This window comes from Aythya fuligula, chromosome 1 (genome assembly GCF_009819795.1).
Source record: "Aythya fuligula isolate bAytFul2 chromosome 1, bAytFul2.pri, whole genome shotgun sequence".
NCBI lineage: Eukaryota > Metazoa > Chordata > Aves > Anseriformes > Anatidae > Aythya > Aythya fuligula.
The window spans coordinates 12,159,298-12,181,704 of NC_045559.1; the positions used below are offsets into that span (position 1 = coordinate 12,159,298).

Genomic DNA, 22,407 nt, shown 5'->3' on the forward strand with positions numbered 1-22,407 from the left:
TCTGAGGAAAGGAAGTTGGAAAGGAATGTTTTGTTTCAAGAAAAGGATCTTCCAAATTTTTGTCTGAAGTAATATATGGTATTGTAATAAATGGAAGACCATTACTGAATAATGATACAACTTACAATCCAAACTGAGATTCAAAAAAGTGTCAATTCAGTTGATCAGCTTAGCAGTGTTTCAGATGTGGGGAGACACATTCTGTAATTTAGAGCATAGCCTAGGAAAAGCAAAGAAACCTTATTGTTAGTGTGTGCTAAGTGGATTGAAAACTAAGAATTGTTATACTAGATAATAAAAGATCTTCTGTGAGCATTGACTGCTGTATCTTCCTTTTTAGAGAGACTTTTTGAGGATCTGCAGAAAAACAGATATAAAAATTAAATTATGCTCTTATTTAGAAAAATTGCATGTTAAGTAGAATGTCTAATATAATTTTGTTAACCAGAGCAGTCTCTGTCTTCTACAGTATGACAAAAGGAATTCAGAAATTTCAACAAGCATCTTGTGTTCATTAAAATAATTTTCTCATTGTTTTGTTCTGCTCATCAGCAATACATATTTTCCTCTATAAGCATAGTAACTTTTGAGCTATCTACAGTTAGTGCTTTAGGGGGAAAAAATACTAACTGCAATAACATTTGCCTTAGCAAAAAGTGTCGTAAAAAGTATATCCCTAGAGTGTAAGAAGAATGTTAATGTTAGACAATTAAGCCTTCAGAACCGATGAAATGCCAGTTAAGGTTGAATGAATAGCATTAACTCTGTCCCTTGTGCACATATACATTCTGATATTACTTAATGATGTGATTGCTTACAGTTTATCACTTAATATTTTATAAAGCCACATATTTGTATTGTGCAGCTTTAGCTCTGTCTCTGTTATTATGTATGGCTAATGCTTGCAGAAATTTTAAAAATGAAAAGGAGCTGATTTTTTGTTGGATTTCCCATTATGTATCTAATTTAAGGTGAATATGAAGTGGAGTTTATTTTGCATCAGATTTATAAAAAAAAACCACCTTCATTATTTGGGGATTTTAGTACCTATAAACTTTAGACACAGGTGAAAATTATAAAAATATTTAAGTAGGTGAAAATGAGAAATTTTAGAGATTTTTGTGTAGTTTTACTACGTGAAAATCCAGTTTTCATATAGGATATAATGCACTAGATGTAATTCTTACTTGATTTTATTAATCTTTTTGTGTGTGTGTGTGTGTGTGTGTGTATGTGTGTGTGATGCTGAATTTTCCTAGGCCCAAATCAGCAAGAGTATTTAGACATCCACAACCTATTTTTGTGCCTGACTTTGAAATCACAGTAAATTTTTCATATATTTCCTGAGAGCATATTTTATAGTGGTCACCTGTGACAATGACCAGCGTAACCAATGGTGTTATAAATTATTTCCTACTTTGCTTTGTAATTGTTCAACATTTTCCTTTTGCTGAATAGTTGTCTTCCATTTTGTCTTTTTTTTGTGTCCTGTGACTGCCAGTTGGAAGAACATTACCATTGAAAGCCTTCTTGTTCTGATACTGAAATACTCTTAAATACACAATATTCTATCGGCAGTGTAAAAAACTAGGGGACTTTTCTGAAGAGCTGAGTGTTGATTTTAAATGGTCCTTGTAAAGAGACTTTAAACTTCCCCATTTCAGCTGTGGTGCAGTCATGGATGTTCTGTGTTGGTGAGTGAGTGGGGAGACTGTGTGCAGCTTCACTCAGTTGTTAGGTGTCATGTAGACAAATTAGGAATGAGCTGAAGGGAGAAGCTTCCAGGAGTTAAAATCAGAGTAAGTCTGTCCCTTTGGTTTTTTAGATTAACAATAACAGGAAAAAAAAAAAGAGAGGAGAGGAGAGGAGAGGAGAGGAGAGGAGAGGAGAGGAGAGGAGAGGAGAGGAGAGGAGAGGAGAGGAGAGGAGAGGAGAGGAGAGGAGAGGAGAGGAGAGGAGAGGAGAGGAGAGGAGAGGAGAGGAGAGGCTTTTGTTTTGTTTTGTTTTGTTTTGTTTTTTCTTTTTTTCTCATGTATCTATTTCAGGTATTTCACTGCTATAGAGAAATATACTCTATCCAAAGGACTAGAAACTGAAGTCAGAGACATTCAAATTAAAATTAAATTATGATGTTTTAAGAGTAAGGCCAAATGAACTGCCAAAGAAAGAGGGGGTTCTCCATCGTTAAGCCTGTAGATCTTTATAGAAAGTGCTGTAGCAAACATAAATTAATGGGGTCACTGGCTGAAATAGTATGTCCTGCAGCATGTGGGAGTCCAGACCAAATGATCTAATATTTTTGTCTGACTTTGAACATAAAGTATTAATATATGTAATTTTAAAATAAAACTGCATGCATTTGGCCAGCTTTGAAGAGGTGTATGGTCTTTCCAAACCTGCAACCATCAAATTAAAAATCTAGCATCTCAGTGTGGTGCTTTGCAATTCCCCACGTTATTTGTCTCATGTGCTTGGTTACATGTTTACAGACATACAAATTGCTCAGTGACATTTTTCTAACCCAATCATTGTTTAGGTAGCCCTTGGCAGCCTGGCTGCTTTGAATCTGAAACTCTGAATAAATTCTTTATTATATCTAGTATTTTTCAGTAATGTTTTTCTTTTTCATGGTGTAGCAATTGGCTGCTATCCCTAAATACAGCATTTTCCCCCTTGTGGTATTCTATTTTGGGCACAAATTAACATATGGATGAATAATAACAATAAAAAACTGAAAGTAGCAGTAGTATTGATTATCTCTTTGGGTCCTTGTTAAGTCTAAAGATAACCTTTATGTGTTGCCTGTAGAAGAAAAGTGAAAAACAAGAGGCCTAGCATACATTAGTATAGCATGAAAAGAAAGATTTGATGACAACAGGATAGACCCAGTTGCAATGACAAATGCAGTTTATATTATTATCAAAACAACTTTAATTTATTAATGGTAGTGATTTATTCCCAGCACAAATTAATCAAATTTTGTATAATCATTATAAACCAAATTCCTCTGAACTGTTATTGAAAAAGTTGTAAATGAAATTGGAACATGATTTAGTCACTGCTTTTATCAAAACACTCAGTGAAATGTCTATATACATTATACATGACATATTCACAGCTGTTGGATGGGGAGATGTAATCTGTGGTCACTGCAAAGTTTGTTCTTCACAGTTCAGAAAGTAAATGTGGTTGCATATGCATTAGCATTCATTCTGATCAGGAGTGTTCTTTTGAAGTAAATATCCCAATGGTCCCCACTTGGTCACATTTTAATTCACTCCATGGGTCAGTCTCACAGGATCTGGACTTGGTTCATTCTGGATGAGGCTCAACCAGGAAATGGCCAACGGTGTGTGATCACTCCACCCATGGGACTAGGCTAGTACAAGTACAAAGTAACTCACCTAAAGTCTGGATGTTGGGTCCTTAATTGTTTTGTTCTACCACTTTGCAACCATCACACTGCACTATTTGCTAATGTAGTAGATTCTTTAGGCATTCCCAAAATCATGCAGTATTAATTGATATTTTTCAGAGGTACTAAGGCAGTATCCTCATATGTTAGTTTTCCCTTTGTTTTTCCTTGACATACAGCATTCCCTTTATTGTTGAGACATCTGCAACTAAAAAAGCCAATAACTCTACAATGACTGCTACCTTTCTGAATTAGGGTATCTGCCAGCTATTCCTCAAAAACTGAGGAATTAGTATGTCTTCTATGTGTTCCTTACGAACAGAGACAGATCGTTTTTTCCTGGCACCTTTGGTCTTTTGCTGATTAGGAAGATACCTGTAGACTGTAGTACAGTATACACTAGTTTACTCAATTTTATTTGAAATTTTCTCTCCTCCATTTGTTTTATTAAAATACTAAATATCAGAGGCCTTTGTGGAATACCTCTGAATTCACCTCATGAATAAGATCATAGCTACAGCTGAAGTCTGTCTTGAAACATCCATCTAGTCTTTCTGATGATTTGTTCTAAGCTTCAACCAGCATCATGCATTTAGAAATTTCTTGATTTGCACTTCCCTCACCTTCTCAGTTAAAACAGGAGAGTTCCTCAGCCCTAGGCACTCCCTGTCAGGAGCTCACTGTTTTGATGTAGACAGGTAGTACTGAGTCTGATTTAAATTACTCAGGCTAGCTTACTGAGGTCATTAATACAAGCGTGAATGCATATTTTTTTCTTCAGGATTCTTCATGTACCTATATGTCCAACATGTTTCAGCTGAAGCCTAACTCTTTGCCAAACTTCTAATATATAAAAGGTCAATAGGTAGGACATGCTGTCTATTAATATTGATCCCCAGACCACATCATCTTTTCAGATGCCCACACAGTTTTTGAAGACTTCAAAAAGTGTAAGTCCAATACAGTCTTTCAGTTCTTTTATCATACAAATTAGTCTACTTTTCTTGTGGTATCAATTGGCAACTCAAGGAGCTTTCAGAAAGCAATCTTAACATTCAAAGTAGAAGTTTAGCATGTTTCTCTATGCAGTCTGGAGGAATTCCTGAAACAACAACTCTTTCTTAAAGTACAGGAATTGGTATATTTTATTTACTGCATTCACTATGTGTAGAAAATAATTGTTTCTCCCTGTGTTATGATCCCTCCTTTTCTATACTCCTAAAGCAACACAGAGGTTTGCAGAGTCCTTTAATCTAACCCTCTGGGTTCATCTCCACTGTCTCTGCTCTGACTCCTAGTACTCCAAAAACTGACTGCAGACCCCCTTTGGTATAAGCTTTATTAGAGCTTAATAGCATAGGATTACAATCCAACTTGTACCCTAGAATTGTTCTGCGTACAAGACACAAGTCCACCACTGTGTATTCCAGAAGGCCTCACAGTAGCATTTTACAATGTATAAAGGCAAAACAATTTAATCTGACTGCTGAAGTTCTTCTGATTCCTATCAGTCTTTACATGTGTAGAAGAGAATCGTGAGATGAACAGAAGTTTTTCTTCACCATTGCTACATAAGGATCCAACAGTCTGGCACTTCATTGTTTTACACTTTTATACTCCTTCGTTGACTGTAATCCTATAGAAACAGAAAACAGTAACTTTTTGATTAAGAACAATAAATCCATTATCTCCATTATCTCTGCATGCTGGTTTAATTGCTGGTTTAATACTATTGAGCTTTTTTTTTTTTTTTTTTTTTTTTTTTTTTTTTCAGGGATTTTCAGCAAATTGCTGTCATTTCTTATATGGTATTTTATATGATGTAGAGCTTATTTTTGGTTTATTGGGTCTGTAGCACTAAAAGAAGGAAGTGGAACTAGGAAAGTACAGACCTGATATTTTATGAGGTGTGAATCAAAATCTCAACAGAGATAGGTGGGTGAAATTATAGGTACATCCTCTTTGACAATATTCACATTTGAAATACCTTTATGGCTTTGTACCATATGCACACTGATATTGACCTTAACATCCACAGATAAAGATGGAAATGTGTAGCTATTAATCCACATCTCAGTAGCTTGCCAAATTCTTTATTGTCCCATGATTTTAGCCCACTAGTTTTCTGTTTTAATTAAGTAACAACAACTGTGAAAATGTAATAAATTCTGTATGAACAGCTGAGCATACTTCTTAACTCTAGACTGTATTGATTTCAGTCTAGTAGATCATAGCCATGGGGACAATGTGCCTGAAGGGTAAATAAAGTAAACCTAGAACTCTGTCATCTCATTTTTGTTCTCTGTTGTGACACCCTCCTGCTTCTGGGGATGCAGAGTGAGCAATTTTAGTCCAGCTGTAAACCTGTGTTCTGTGGCTCGGCATACTGGGGTATCACAGAAGTGCAGCAGCGGTCTCTTCCCCAGAGGTTGAGGGCATCGTTTCTCTGCAGGCAAAGTGCGTGATCTTGCTGCAGTACCCACCATCTGCCTGCCTGGAGCTCCTGGGAACAGGAGCATTTTATTTCTTTGTTGAAACGTATTATGTAAACCCACATATTTTGCACAGTGTAATTTTACACAATGTGCAGTGTTTCTTTTGGTCATTTGTATTTCCCAGCAGTGCTAATTAGATCAGCACAAGGGGACTCAGCTAACCAACTGAGACTGTCCCAGAATAAGCAGCTCCTTCACGCACTATGCAGCTGGTCCAGTGCTCAAAAACCAAGTGCTGTCTTTTATGCTAAAGTACTGTACACAAAAGTACCCTTGATTGCCTAAAGACATTTCTATATTTTCTGAGCTTAGCAACATACAGTAATTTGAAAGTGCTTATTGTCCTTCTTTTTTTTTTTTTTTTTTTTTTTTTTTTTTTTTTAATTTGAAAAATCAAACCTGGTTTTGTAGCTTTTTGAGAACAAGGTAATTTGAAACTACTTTGTCTTTGTGCACTGTGATTCTGCTATTGTTGACTGATACAGAGACATTAGTTCGTGCTGTCCATTATTCCTGCATACATATGGAAGAGAAGAATGGCATTGCTGTTTCATAGAAAACAGTGAGCAGTAAGTACAAAGAAATAATTTGCTTGGTCATCCACAAATCTCTCTGTTGTATCTTTGGTGTTTATTCTTTCTGTGTGTGTATGTGTGTGTTTTTCCTTGTATTTTATCCTGCTATCTTTTTCTCTACATATGAAAACAGGAGGTATTGTAGGAATTGTATTCTAAGTGAGTGAGTCAGAGGCAGTTAGAGAGGATGTCAGCCCTGCCCTATTGCAGGAGCTAGAGCATCCAGGATCTGGTGTCAGGTGTTTTATTTCTTCTTTTATCTTGCCAAAATGTTTGCCAGAGACAGATTGCTAAGCATAAAAGCCCAGAGCTTGATGCAGAACAGTATTTACTCTTAGCTGAAATGCCCTGTAGGAGGAGGAGTTTGGGCAAGTCCAGAAGAGCCCACGAGGATGATCAGAGGGCTGGAGCATCTCTCTTATGATAACAGGCTGAGAGAACTGGGGATGTTCAGCCTGGAGAAGAGAAGGCTGTGGGGAGAGCCTTCTCTTGCAGCCTTTCAGCACTTAAAGGGGCCTTATGAAAAAGATGGAAACAACAAATTTTTATTTGGGCAGATATTTATAGGACAAAGGGAAATGGTTTTAAACTAAAAGGGGAAACAGATTAGATGTTAGGAGTAAATTCCTCACTGTAAGTGTGATGAAGCACTGGAAGAGGTTGCCCAGAGAAGCTGAGGATGCCCCATCCTTGGAAGTGCCCAAGGCCAGGTTGGATGGAGCTTTGGGCAACCTGGTCTGGTAGGAGGTGTCCCTGACCACGGTAGGGGGTTGGAACTGATCTTTAAAGTACCTTCCAACCCAAACCACTCTATGATTCTATGAATATTGTAGGATTTAATTAATTTGTAAGTAAGAAAAATGTCAAAGAAAGTTGTAGTGGCATTCTGTAGCAAACCCAGTGCACGGTGTTATACAATACTAGTAAGGGCTCAACAACTTCATTTTAATTTTTCATATTGCAGTGTGACTCAGTGTTTTACTAAAACTTACACTGCTTTGATTGTACTTTTCCTGCACGTCTTTGAAACTTGACTGGTGCAATGGATTATGTTAGAAAATACTTTGATTGGGCTTTATATTAAGGTAACAGCATCTGTCAAGGTCTTGTGCTACAATAGCTAATAAGTTTGTCACAATAAAAAGATGCTTAACTGACAAATTAGTGCTTTTTGAACCTTCCTTCAAAACCACACAACCCCCTTGGCTTATTTGGATCTTTTCTTTCTTTCTCAAACTCAGACTTATTCTTTATGTCATTCTTGTAATTACTAGTATTTTAATTGTTAATTAATCTTGAAAGATTATTAATTGCGTTATAAGACTGCACAATGAATGGTGAGGCTTTAGATGTCTTCAAGAAAGAAAATAAGACTACCTGTGACTTGTTCTCCAGCCATTTTTAAAAGTGGATGCTTAGTTTGTAATAGATTATTATGGCTATATCTAGCTTTTTTTATATATATATATTAGTTTTGTAGTGAAATTACATACTATTTCCCATACATATATATATATATATATATATTAATATATAAAATTATTTTTTCCTGACAGTCCTCTATGTAATATTTAAGCATCCTGGATGCCTTAGGGGATTGGACACTCCAGGCAGGGAAAGAAAACTGCATTTTGGTTAAAGGCTCTAATTCACAAGCCAGTGTGAAATTAAAATCCTGAATAATATATAGCCTTAGAAATATGTATGCTGTACTTTTAACGGGATTAAAACTGCAGCTCTAAATACTATGTCCAGTGTTCCACTGCTTGTCTAGTTATTTCAAGATGGTATCACTATGGATTTCAAGCTGAAAGGTGCATCAAACAGAAATTAAACAGTGGGAACCATGTCAGTCAATTGTTCTGAGCACTTCCATGTGTATAAAGCAGGAGGACACCTTCTCAGCCTTATGATTATTTACATGTTTTATGTTGTCTTTATTTCTCATTACTGAAAAAATAGCTATAAAGCACCTCCCATTATAATCTTTTTAGTGTATTACTCTTGATATGAACGCCATGAAACTTGATTCAGGAAACCAGATTTCTGGGTGAAGGATACACATCTTATAACATGTATATGTTATCAGATATATATATATATATATATGTGCAATTCAGTTTCAGTGATTAACAATAATTTTTTGAACCCTGCTTTCAAAGTTCAGTTAATCTATTGCAAATTGAGTTTGCACTTTGTAAGTATCATGAGTATAAAATCTGCAAAATGGTGTTCTGCTATTTATGCAACAAGCTATTAGAAAACCAGGAAATAATGCATTATGACAGTGATTTTTCTCAGTACATTATGGTTCAGACTGAGATGCTGTAAAGGCTAAAAATCTGGGCACCTATGACTCAGATACTAACTTAAATCACACTTTTAAACTATTATTAGAACTCACAATTGTAACCTCTGTGAGCTTGCTTTCCTCATAAATTGTGTGTTACTGGGATTTACCCAGAGTAATCTTTCTCTTTTAAAAATGTCAGCACACCATTCACAGCCTATTAATATGGCAATATTATTTCCAGAAATAAGGAAAATAAGTCTCTATCTCAAGCAATTAAAATTATATAGCTATAATTTAAGTAGAATGTCTTTCATATAATTCAGGTCTGGCAAAACTATGCCACTATTCCAATCCAGTTTTTCATATTTTGTTCAAATAATTGTCAAACCTCGAAGTTCTACCAGAGAACAGAAGAACATTTGTGTCCCTAGTAGATGAACTGCCATCTTACTGCTGTATTCATAGAAAAGAGGAGTATTAACCAGAACAGTAACTTTTCCATTAAAGATGAAGAGCTGTCTGCTGGTAAAAGGAGATGGTTTTACCTGTCACAAAGAAAGAACAGGAAAATATTTCTCCATAGTAAGACAATCCTGGAACACATTCTTGTTCTACTTTTGCTTGAATAATGAAACCTGTAAAATATGATTCTGTGACATTCTTGATGAAGTAAGACCGATGATGTATCTGTGTAGCTCTCAGTACAGTTTTTTAGGAGGAAGCAGCCCAGAAAGGATCCGAGAGAGGACTGTAGAGGCTCTGGATTTGTAGAACAGATGTGGCTTTGGGTAGACATAAGCGTAGGTTCCTGAGAACCGTCTGAACATGTCTGCAAGTATTCTGAGCATTAGAGTTGCTCCTCCACCAGATGACATCAAGAGAGGCATCAGGGTTTCTCTGTTAGCTTACTTGCCTTTACAGCACTGAGAATTAAGCTGACACAATAAGGCATAATTTGTACCCAGTCAGAATGAATGAGCACACATATCACCATTATTATATATCAGAGATTAATGCTGCCTTTGAGCTTTTCCAGAGAAGTCAATTTGTAACTGTATTTTTCTAACAAGCATGTCGGTAAGCAGCACACAGAGAGAAGCATTTTGTTTGTTTGTTTTCCAAATATATGCATGTTTTAAGTTAATATTCTGGTATTGTTTGATTAAAAAAATAAAATTCTTACATCTTTATGACTTCTTGTTCCTTTGATTAACTTGTCTATCGGGCATTTGTGGCTAATGTGGATTTTCCTAGAATTCAAAACAGCTTCCTGGCAATATATCCAGCCCAAATAACAATATAAATGTTTTTTTTTCTGAAGCTAAAAGAAACCTTATTAGTCCTATTCAAATAGTTTTTGTATGCTATAGTCAATCTCTGGTTAAGCTTATTCTGTGAGTTTTCAGCTTTATGCGCCATCAATTTTCAGAGAAGTTTTGTCTATAGAAGAGTATCAGTAAGATGCTTTATTTCCCTACTACAACTTTTCTTGTTGCAGTCAATTCAGAGCTTTCTATCACTTTCTTTGGGATCTGTATTTGGGAGTTAGGTTGCATAACAGTGGTTGTAAAATGATTCAAGTCGCTTTGAGGTACCCTTTGTCCAAATAAAAATATATGACTGAGAGCTTCTGACTACCAGGTAGAAAGTAGGCACTGTTTGAAGAATTTTGTATATGTGTTCAAATTTCAAGACGAGAAGTGTATCCTGGGCTCTGACAAGCTGACAGTGTCATTTTTGACATTCTCACTTTGTAAGTAAATGCATAATCCCTTACAATGTAGTGTTTGTCAAAAACATCTGTAGAGATAATTATTTTCCTTGTAGTAAATCTTGTAGGAACAATTACAGCCTTTTAAATATCTCAGTAGCAATTAATGTTTATGTGTAAGTTATCAGTCAAATCAACAATATACTGGAGGCACCTACAAACATCTCTGTTCCATAATTAGGAAGTGTTGCTTTAGAGAATTTCAAAAACAGAGTAAATGGCAGTTCATTTCCAGACAGCCTTTGCAGAGAAGCAGTAGCAGCATTCTAACATTTTTTTAAACTCTGTTTATATACCTACTGACTAGAAAATGGAAGAAAAATCATTAGTCTTACGAAAGTAAATGCCCAAATGCCCAAACTGTCCTCTCAGTATCATGAATTATAATTTTATTTTTTTATTTTATTTTATTTTATTTTTTTTGCCAGCCAGTTATATCATGGTGTTTCCCAGATACTCCAGTCAAGAACTGCAAAGTACCTCTACATAGCAGAGCTACAAAATGGTTTTACTTTTTAAATGGCAGTTCTCTGAGGTTAAAGTCAATGTTGTATGCAGACTCTGAAAGATGCTGCAACTGGTTTTTAAACAATGGAAGCCTGTTTCTGTAGCCATGACTGGAGAGCTACTATTTTAATAAGAGCTGAAGGTCACCAATCTGAGACAAGGTACAAAATGTTGATGCTTTTGGCTCAGCTGACATAGTCTCCCACTGACATAGTCTCCCAGCATTGTGGAAGCCACGTTTTTGCTTCTGGCATAGTGCAAACTTACAGTTCAAGTCTTATATTTCAAATATTGGCTTAAGGTTAGCCACAAAACAAAGAAAGTAATTCCACACAAGATATACTTTCACATTATTCCAAGGGTCACTCTACCCCTGGCCTTCACCTGTTGCTGCTGTGGGGTGTCCCACTGATGTAGTCCTTACTCAGACTGCCCCAGTAGCACCTGCCTGAGGATGGGTGTCAGAGGGCATTGGACCAAACCCAGGTTGTCCTTAGGCAGTGACAATACTTCCATCCTCAGCAAGGCAGAAAGTTAAGTTAGGTCAGAGGGTATTAAAACCTCAGCTCGTCTCTTAGTCCAGGAAGAGCAGGAGGAGCACATCTCCTGCAGACATTAGGGAATTGCATACTTGTATATAGACATACATCCATATCTAAGTGCTAAGGGACATGTTGTAGAGAAAATTATTCATTGCTTGGCTAGATTTTATTGTTTTGTTAATACACTCTATATTCTGTACCATCCCTATTCAATTTGTCCTAGAAGGATATCAAATCCTTAAATGTGAAATGCTAGGAGGGGCTATAAAAGGTGAAATCTAAGGATGGAAATGTCGGGGGGGGGAGTTGGGGCACAGAATATATGTAAGTGATATATAATACAAAAGATCAATAAGAAAAGAAAAAAGTAATATCAATACAATAAAGAGAAAATGAAAGGCTACAAAATAGTAGGCTATTAAAAGAGAAGGCCATTTCCCAATTAATAAACTAAATCTCATTGTCTTTCATCATATATGATACATAGAGAGCCCCATGATCTATTATTTTCCAAAGTCTTTACTCTTTAGATTTACATAGATCTCCAGTAAAGGATCATGAAATTGAATTTATTGGTGTAGTTCCAAGTATGAAAGAAAATAATTTTCTTCCTGAGAAGTCTAATTTTCCTTTTAAAATTTCCACTTGTTTATTTTTCCCACTTTATCTTACTACATGTTTCACAGTGATGATAGCTTACGCCGATGCTTTGAGACTTGCCAGATAAGATGTCTCATGGCAGACTTGGCTGAAGGTAGTAGTGGAAGACAGCCACAGAGTTTAATGTAGGGGTAGAAAAGCTTTAAAGATTAAAATGTACAATCTTTAGCTAATGACTAGAATGTAATACATACTAAAGTGTTGTACTGTTTTCAGAATAGTGTTATAGAGGTTATATACTTTACCTGGAAACCTGAAGTAACTAACAGGGTTGAATATACAATGAGAAGTGAAGTACCAAAATTCATATTTATACTCCTCTGAGTACTAGGTAGGTTTGTTGAGAATATTTTCCTTTAAATAATAGGCTTAGCTGCAGGCTGCATTTTAATAACCAATCCTTATAAAATCCAATCCAGAGTTTTTGTTATTACTTTGGAATATTCATAATGATTTTATTTCTTTTGTTACTGTTAAAAAAAAATAATAAAACAAATCGTTTCATACTAGTTCTGAAATGTTATATGCACGACATCTTTATTGATCATGTACTCAGTAGGACATTTGTTTAAAATGTTTGTAGTACAAACACCAGCAATTCATGTGAACAGTGTTAATCATCAGTTCTCCTTTAATTAATACTTTCTTATGGATATTCTTTTGATGTTTATTGCTACAAAATATCATTCAACTAATGAAAAAATGTCTAGTGAGCATGTTTTATCTCTTGTTCACACACTTAGTTATGGGTTAGGTGGAGCTCTCAGGAGAAGAGGACATTACTCTTCTCCTGAGAGGACCATCTGGGGAAAAAGCTTTGAGAGAAGAGGAGATGTGACAGTTGATGGTTTTTTAAATTAAAAATATTTTCAATTACTTTAACAGTGAGAAGGCAGTAATGTTTTGGAGCCCTGGCTGACATGGACTTTCTCTCTGCTATGTACTGCCAGTCCCCCACCACTGCTGAAGGTTGCTTTGCTGCATTTAATTACAAACAAAACAACTAATCTTTTACTAATTATTATTATTTTTTTTTTTCTTATACAAGCCTCAAGTGGTGGGGGTCTGGAGAAAAGGACTGGAGGAGGAACCATAGGTCACTTCAGGTTAGGCCTTACATGCCAGATTGAAAACACCATAGAATTTTTTGTAGGTACATGGGTAAGATGTCACTGAATTGATGGAGAAGACTGAAAGAAGTTGCTGAAAGATGATTTCAGGTATTCTGAATTCTCGCTGGACCATTTCCAAAAATATTCAGAAATGAGCAATTAAGCCATATACACAGCTTTTTTATTCATGATGGTCTTGATTTTCTTTATAGAGCCGTGACAGGGTCACAAAAAATACTTCTTGCAGCCACTGTCATGGACTTTTTTATCTCTTCAGTAGAGAAAAGAACAAATAAACTAGATATTCCTGTTTAAAGTCCTTTAGGCTAATAAATACAGAAATCATTTGGGCTAATGATAATTAGTAATTTGGGCCAACGATTGAAAGGTCAGTTGGATCATCTGTGAATGAAAGAGAAGTTAGTCTGGCATGCACCAAACTATGTCTTTTACTGAACAGGTATAGAAAAAAGTCATCAGATGTCCAGGGAGGCACATCACAGTAGTAATCTAAAGTTCCAGATTACACCTGAATATGAGGGTTATTCGAGTCAGTTAGTCCTGCTCAAACTGGTGAAAGGCTATTAAGCCAGAGCTTTTGACCTGGCCAAATATAGGTGTCCCATATTTACAGTCAGAATTGGGAGCTTGTTGAAAATAAGGGGAGACATGGATTCATGCAAGTAGGGCTAAAGAAGAAGGGAGGTAGTTTATACTAAAAAAATTATGTTTGTACATTTTTGCAAGGTACATACCCTAAATAATTTCCTTTATTTTTCTCAGACACAGGTCATGTACAGTTGCTAATCTAGATATGAGAGGTTTACTTACTCATAGATTTTTCAAACCAGAAGTATTTATAGAACCCAGGGAAGCTGAAATATTTTCAAGGCAAATTATTCTTGGTTGAGATGTAATGACTATACTGTTTAAAACAAACAAACAAACAAACTAACAAAAAACAATGTAGCAGACCAGGTTTGGGGAGTTCACTAAAATGTTATGAGAAGAGATGAGAAGATGAGAAAACAGTAATAGGTGAATATTGTTGTGGAGTTATAACCATAAAAATTGTGTTAAGTATAAGAAATAAAATATTGAGAGGTGACATTGTGGGAACAACAAGAGGGATGTTCATGTTTTGCAAGCAGTCCATCACTGAAAAATAAAATACGAGAGTATACTCCATCTGAAGCATCCATGGTACACCAAATGGAAAGTTACAAACAAAACTAAACAAAACAAACTTCCTGCAATATTTAGGGCTAGAGAAAATTATAGCCCTCCTTACATTTATCTCTGTCATTTTCTCAGAAATGGTAATTACCTTCTTCAGTTTTGAATCTTTTAATGAGCTGTGAACTGTTCAATATCCTTTTGTATGCATGTTCTTTATTGTATTTCTTTTTCGATTGGGCTTTGCTGCTAAATTTTGAGAAGGCAAGGAAACTTGACATTAATATATTAAAACTATAAAAAGATATACTTTACTCATTAAATTCATGAGTAAAATATGCAAACAGAGCATTTTTCAGTTCAACCAAGTGGTATCTACTTTTATAAACTGTGGAGTCAAATTCATTCTTGGTTATGAGTTTGCCGTCATGATTGGTATCTGCACCTAAAATATACATTATGAAAGAAATCATTACTGGAAGTGTTTAATTCACATCCTATATTTCCTAGCTAGCAAAGCAATGGGATTCATTGGAGTGAATGAAACTGAAGCCTCAAGCCAGGAAAAAGAAAAAAACCACCCTGCATAGCTGCAAGCTGGTGAATGCTTGTTGCATAGTTATCAGCCTCCTCCTGTGGCAGCAGCCAAAGAACATTTTTAATTATGGTCTCTGGACTGGGTTTTTAAAGCTTGTGCTGTGTAATACCGCTGACATACAATGGTGCTTCCTTTCACTGTCACACACAGCGAGCAGGATGCAGCCTTTGTAAACTCCTTGTTTCTGGGCTCTTTCTTGTGAGCTGTTGTTGAGCTGCCTTAGGGCTGGTGGTATGGCACTATGGGCACCGGCAGCCTCTGAGCACCTCTCTGAGGGCCCACTGTGGGCCTCAGGGAATAACAGAAAAACACAGGTTGAGGTTCATGCCTGGACTTTTTCAACATCTCAGTGGTTTTAAATGTACTGTGAAAAGAGAAAATTGAAAATTGAAAGTTGAATTTTCCAGAAACCATGTCAGTCCTGGGTATCTGACACTTGTCTAAATGGATTGCAAATGGATTGCCCCACTAAATAGTGGAGTGGTGTTACTTTCTGCAAAAACAGTGACCGCTGTTTTCTGACTGCTTCTCTTTGTTCAAACTTATTGATAATGTCACTAAATTTCATTTTTCCTGTGAAAGTGAACCAACTAATATGATTTTCAGTCTGTTGTTTCAACGTTTTGAAGGACATAGTTCTATTATTTTTCCTCCTCCTGACATGTTATTTTTGATTTCTCTATTCTGTAACATGAGATCTAGTTCACTGCTGTTAAATCAAGGCTGTTTGGCATTCTTGTGAATCACTATAGTTTCTTAGGGCCCCAAACTACAGACGTTACATTTTCTTCTGCTTGTACTTTAAAAGGATCAGGCTGCTCAAAAGTTCCTGTCCAGCATTATAAATACCTGGAAAGCACATCTGGAGTCAAATCAGGTATTCTTTTGACAAGCATCTGGTAAAGTAACAAAGATTTTTAGGGAAGAAAAGCGTAAGAGTGACAACTGGGGGAATGAATTAAAAATATTTCATCTGCTGTTCAGGACTCTGGAGCTATTTTGTTTTTCATATTTTCCAATATTTCGTATTTTTTTCCAATTTTTCATATTTTTTAAAATTCATTGTTATACCAGATTCAACAAAAGGGTAGCTTATGCGTAAAGAACTGAAAAATGTCAATTAGGTGAGAAAACAATGAGTTTTGAAGAAAGAAATTTGTCAATAGTACACGTGCTGTCCGTAGTTAATCTGCTCTTTAAAATAGACTCTGCTCCTGGTGGAGTATATACCCAGATTAAGAGAATGATTGCATACATTTCACTTCTGCTACGAAGCTGGCAAGGTTTTTGTTTGTTTGATTGTTTGTTTTTCCTCTCCTGCATGATGTTCAAGTCTTACTCTTGTTACAAACTTTTGCATTTTAATGTGCGTGTAACCAAAACAAGGCTATAGACACCTCCTCTTGTAAATATAAGCTTTTATAATCCAGTTTGGAATAAGCATTTAGGCAAAAATATCAGGTGACTCTTTATGAAGTGCTTAGGAGGTTTTAGTGCATTTGTGCATTACACGGTGAAGTAAATATCTGTGTCTGAAACAAAATAAGAAATCACTTAGAGGGTCAGAAATCTATGTAGACTCCTAAACTTACCTATGTCATAAGTGGAATGATTCAGGTTTATGTCAGCGGGCAGGCTACAGCTGTTGTTCTTGAGCTGGCATTTTCTCAGGCTGCCAGAAAGCATCTGCATCACTGGGCATGTTCTGTATATTAGAGCAAGAAGAGCAAGAGCTGCAGGACCTTTACTCTCTGCAGCCGATCAGAAAGGACAGCAAAATCCAATCAGGAGCAGAATGCTTTCTGCAGCCTCCTCTAGCCTTCACCTCCACTGAAATCTTGTTAAAAACAGAGCAGGAGTAAGGATAGTCTGGTCTGCAAAGACAGCTCATTGCGAGAAAAAGTGTTAGGGATACCAAAGTAGTGGACTAAGTGGCTCAGCCTGGATCCTGGAACAACAGAGATCTGTATGAGGGTTCTCAGCATCTGGGAACCAGGCACACAGGTATTTCTTTGTGTCTATTATGAGTGCAGGATTATTATTATTATTATTTTGTATTTCTCTTTTTTTTTTTTCTTTTCTTTTCTTTTCTTTTCTTTTCTTTTCTTTTCTTTTGTTTTCTTTTCTTTTGTTTTCTTTTCTTTTCTTTTCTTTTCTTTCTTTTCTTTTTTTATTTTTTTATTTTATTTTATTATGAAAGTCTGCTGCTTTTTGCCTTGAGCTAAGGATGATGGAAATTATTTATAAGCTTTTTATAAACCTGGCACAAAAGATTTTGAAGTTATTGACAAAGAGCAACAATAATAAGATTATGGACTTGTAATTGAGAGATAAATAGGAATAGCTGCAAGGAGAAATATATTTTAATTTATAATCATTTGTGCTCTTCAGTGACTTTCAAATAATTTGGTGGGAATATTATTTGTTCCTTTTTACAGGAAAATCTTTAGAGAGTCCAAGTCAATAAGACATTTGGCAGGTGTTTCAATAGCAAATGCCATTTTAAAAAGTACTTTAAGGTTGAATTTATGAAGCAACAAGTTAGAGAGCTATCTGATTGCAATTTCTCATCTTGGCAATACATGTCAGAACTCAGTGTTGTAATGATTTCCCATACTTTTCTTATGTCAATATTTCAGAGAAGGAAGAAATGCAATTATTTATAGAATTTTTCCCATAATTATAAATATCATCCATACTCCAGGTTAGAAGAAATGGAGAGGAAATATATCATGAAATATTTATTAATCTTAGATTATACAAATATATATGCCTTTAACAGTGGACTGAGACACACCAGTCATTAGCTAAACAATACTTTAAGTTGTTTTCTTCTGAATTTATTGTAAAAATGGTAAATACTGGGTTTTAAACTCAATTTTTTTTTCCACATTTGTTTGCAGTGCTATCCTAAGATGTTATATTACTACTGACTCTTTTCAGTGGTAGAAATAAAATATGTACCCTTGTTTGCTATGGTGTCTTTTTCATATGTGAGCACTATTAGAAATAAATAGCACAAAAGATTTTATCATAATTTGTATGGTTATTAATTACAGTTAATAACTAGTTTAATTGCATTTTATTCTGGTTAGAGTTGTATTGAAATCACTGAACACTGCAGAGATATTTTAAACAACATTTTTTGGTTTACTAAATGGGTAGAAAATTGGTCCATGGTCACAGGGAACATAATACCTAATAATGTATTATACAGATACATATGGATGTTGTTATATAGTAATAATGTTACCAGTTTGTGCAGGAAAAAAATGACACCTCATCATGTATTTTCTGAACTGTACAGATTTAGCCAATTATCATTAGCTGTTTTTAACCTTTACAACAATCAGTACTAAATAATATTATACCAACTACCTGTCTTGACTAGAGAACTTTGTGCGTCTGTCATCTACCTTGACAGAAACATGAAGGAAAATGAGAGACTGAGACTTTACAAGTGATTCATTATTTTTTCAACACAATATACTTTTAAATCATCTTTTCATTTTTCTTGTCCTTGACAGGAGGCATCGTTGATAAGGACCTTCGTCACTACCTCAATTTACGGTTCCAGAAAGGTTCGGTGGACCATGAGCTCCAGCAGATCATAAGAGACAATCTCTACCTCCGCACAGTGCCATGTGAGTATGGTTGAGATGAACAAGTGTATTGTCTTAGTGGCAACAGACTGTCTGAATTAATGCTGCTGAGGCCATTTGCAAAGTGCTGAGAGGTGGACTGTAGATGAAGCAGTCTCCCTGTAAATAGATTAATGGCTTGGTTCGTGTCTTCTATGCTATCGCTGTGGAACTGAACAGTCTAATTCTGAATTTATTTCTGAAACTGCATGGTGTTTTCAAAGTTGGAGGTCTCATAAACGGTGACTGTAGAAGAATAATATTTTTCTTCTGCAGTTTTAGAAAGCACAAATTTAAAGAAAAAAAAAAAAAAAAAAAGGACTTTTCTGGGCTGGTTAAATTGATGTCCAACAGAGAGAGTTTGATCTGCATCGTATTTGACCATAATACTTTACTGAATAGTACTATGGGGTTTAGAATGCAAAAAGGCAACAGGGAAAAAAAAAAGTAGGAAATGTTGTAGTTGAAGTGCAGCAGGCATGGCTATGAAAGTTCAGAATGTGCATACGTGTTAGTTCTGTTGTTGTGTGAGTGAATTGTATCTATAAAATATACTGAAACTTCTAGCATCATATAGCTATTGAAAGTTTTCACCTATATCTGCAGTAGACATGACATTAAAGCAGAGTAATATAAGCCATGTCAGACCATCAGAGCCATGCCTTTCAGAACAGATCTACTTGGTGGACATTTGATATATCATTTGTGATGGAATGAAGTTCTGGAATTCTTCCCTCATAAAACAGTTGCTTGGTAGACTAAAATAAAATAAAATAAAATAAAATAAAATAAAATAAAATAAAATAAAATAAAATAAAATAAAATAAAATGGTGCTTCTGTTTAAAGCAGACCTATTCTGGCAAAGTAAAGGAGCACCTTTGAATTTGTAGGCAACTTCACAACATACTTCTGAATGCTACATTCTTTCATTACAGCAAAGAATGGAGCTTTAAAGTACCAAAAGAGAGGCTCACTTCTGTTTTCTTTTGAAAGCTGAAGACAGATAAATGCAATGTCTTAATTTGAAGGGTTCCATTCATCCCTGATTAGAAAGGAACATGGGCAAAAAAATAAAGAATGATTACCTGTAGATTACTTGTACAAAGAAAATCAAAAACATTATATCTCTGTGACATTTGTGGTGAATTAGGTTTGTCTGAAGGTGTTAAGAAACATCAGACCTGAAATGCAGAGGCAAGTACAAAGACATTTTGAGATTAAATTCCTCTTCTTAAGATGCCTGGGTGTTCATTAGCATAAGAGTATACTTACTGTAGTCCTGCCACACACTTCTTAATGCTGGAGATTCAGATTTAAAAAAAGGAAAAACCAACAATATTGCAAGTTTTGCACATGAGTAACAGATGTATATGGGCAGTAGGGCATGACACCCTGTTTGTTTGTTTGTTTATCTTAATCAAGGCAATAATAAAATGTTCTCATTGGTCAAGTGAAATACAGTACCAGCAGGAACAAATTTATCATTCAAACAGGAGCACTGCAACCACAAAGACCACAATTTGAAACTTATGAATGCTCCAGACTACCACTCCTTTCTGCTGTGATTTATTCATCTTCCGTGTCATCATATATATGGTTAGATTCTTGAATCATTATCATATTATATTTTGAGCAGTTTTAAGAAAGAACCAGATTTTCAAAAATTTTAGAGTGACGTGGATGGCAGCTTCAGAATCTTGAGGTAACATCCAATGTTCTTGGATGGAGTGGAAAAATCTTTTCGATAGGGGTGAAAGAATAAATAGTGCTCAGGAACAAATGACATACTGTCTTTGAAATTTTCTTGAAAATCCTATAGAAATGGCTGCATTCTGAGAAAAAGAAATTAACAAAAGAAGACAGGGTGATTTATGGCTTGCTAAAGCAGCTTCCATAATCAAGTGGGTGAAAAGGACACCCTCACACAGATACACAGATTGTAACCCATATTTCCCTTCAATCATTATTGAGAAGAATCTTTTTTTTAATGCAATTTTATTCTGTCTCCAACATTCCTGTTTCAGAGGGAAAATAATCAAAACTTTTCATTTTTTTTTTCCATATAAATTAACTAATTTCTGAATTGTGAACTTACTTTTCAAAGGTGCTGGTATTCAAAATTTTGTCCTTTGGGCAGTCTTTGTTTTTTGTCAGTCCTTTGTTTTGGAAGCTCTCTACATTGGGTGAGAGTACTGGTTCTGAACACTGTACTTAACAACTGGTTATGCAGCAGTAGTATTTACGTGACTATAACATTGCCCACAAGTTCACTGAATAATGAGGAGACTAACCACATGCTCGTTACAAATCTTGCATCAAATGTTGACACAGCAAAAGCAGCATTCAGTTGGTCAATTTCTTGTGCAGAAAAATATATAGAGGGCCAACTGCAGATAATGCAGCCTTTTATTTCCAATGACGAGGTTGTAACATAAACAGAACAAATCTGAAAAATAGGTGACAACCTTTTCCCTTTAAAAACACACCTACAATCTTTTCTCAGTTATTGAGGTATAATTGCCAGTGAAACCAGAAGAATGTTTGTAAGAGAGTCCTTGACCTTAAGTTTTTATTGTTCTTTGCTTTTTGTTAAGATTGACAGCACTGGCCCTAGCAATACAGTGGGCATGACCACTGATTGCTCAGCCATAGGCTTTCCAGGTCAGACTAAGACATCTTTCACTTACATAGAATGAATGTTTTCTGTGAAACTAGGAAGCAGAGAACCAAATCCATAGCTGTTTTAAATCAAGATAAGCCAAATATACTTAGATCAGGTAAAATTTACTACATAAGAATTTAAATTTTAAATTATATTTTACCCTGTGTGCATCAAAGGGTAGATGGGCAAGGAATGGAAGATATGGGAATAATGGATCAGTTCTGCCCTCTGGAACTGGCCCCTACGGATGGAATGAACTGCTTGGTTTTGTGTTCCTTGCCTTTCTCTATTTTTAGTATTGTGGTACTGCTTTCTACAAAATTAGAAATGACCATGTAACCCTAAGAGTCAAATAGTGCCTTCCATAAGTGGCTGCAGTTCACAGTGCCATATGAAATTGATTTTCACCGCATTGTCAACAAGAATTACACACATATATTCCAGGGCAGAACGTGCGATTGCATTTGCAGCAGTTGAGATGCAGCTGTTAACTAGCTCTGTCCCCAGAGCTGTGTGAACTGATGAAACTGATACATAAACAAGAAAATGAAGAAAAAGTTCTGTTAATTTGAAGCTGAGTTAGAAAAGCAATAAAGAGGCAAGGTCAAGAAACTGAAACTTTTTTTAAAGACACAGTATGACAAATAATATACAAGGAAATATGTACGCTTTAGAGGACAGACAGTGGTCTTCTGTCAAGGTAGAGCACTTGTTTTAATTCATGCAGGAGTGGACTTCTGGTTGAGAAAACAAAAATAATACAGATGAGAAGTATGATGAAGATCTCAGAGGAAAGGAAAAAAGATCTCAGAGTAAAGGAAAATAAAAGGCAGTTCTAGGAGAAAGAAAAGCTCACAGCTCTCTATATCCAAAAAAACTGACTGAAGTTTGTCTCATGCATTTTCTTCTCCCCTTTCAGTTGTATGGGTTTTAAGCATAGGTTTCATACCCTAAATTTA

At 35.6% G+C, this 22,407-nt stretch overlaps 1 protein-coding gene across 4 annotated transcripts in view; it reads left to right on the top strand.

Moving 5' to 3' along the window:
* The window catches only part of MAGI2 (membrane associated guanylate kinase, WW and PDZ domain containing 2), a 771,045-nt gene that overhangs the window by 212,420 nt on the left and 536,218 nt on the right, over positions 1-22,407 (top strand). For 3 of the 4 annotated variants that reach the window (XM_032182540.1, XM_032182497.1, XM_032182505.1), the window contains exon 2: positions 18,672-18,788. In XM_032182540.1, coding sequence (XP_032038431.1) covers positions 18,672-18,788 — 117 coding nt within the window. Of the gene's footprint in view, positions 1-17,080; positions 17,149-18,671; positions 18,789-22,407 lie in introns of those variants that run through there. The other variant, XM_032182522.1, reaches the window with a different exon arrangement.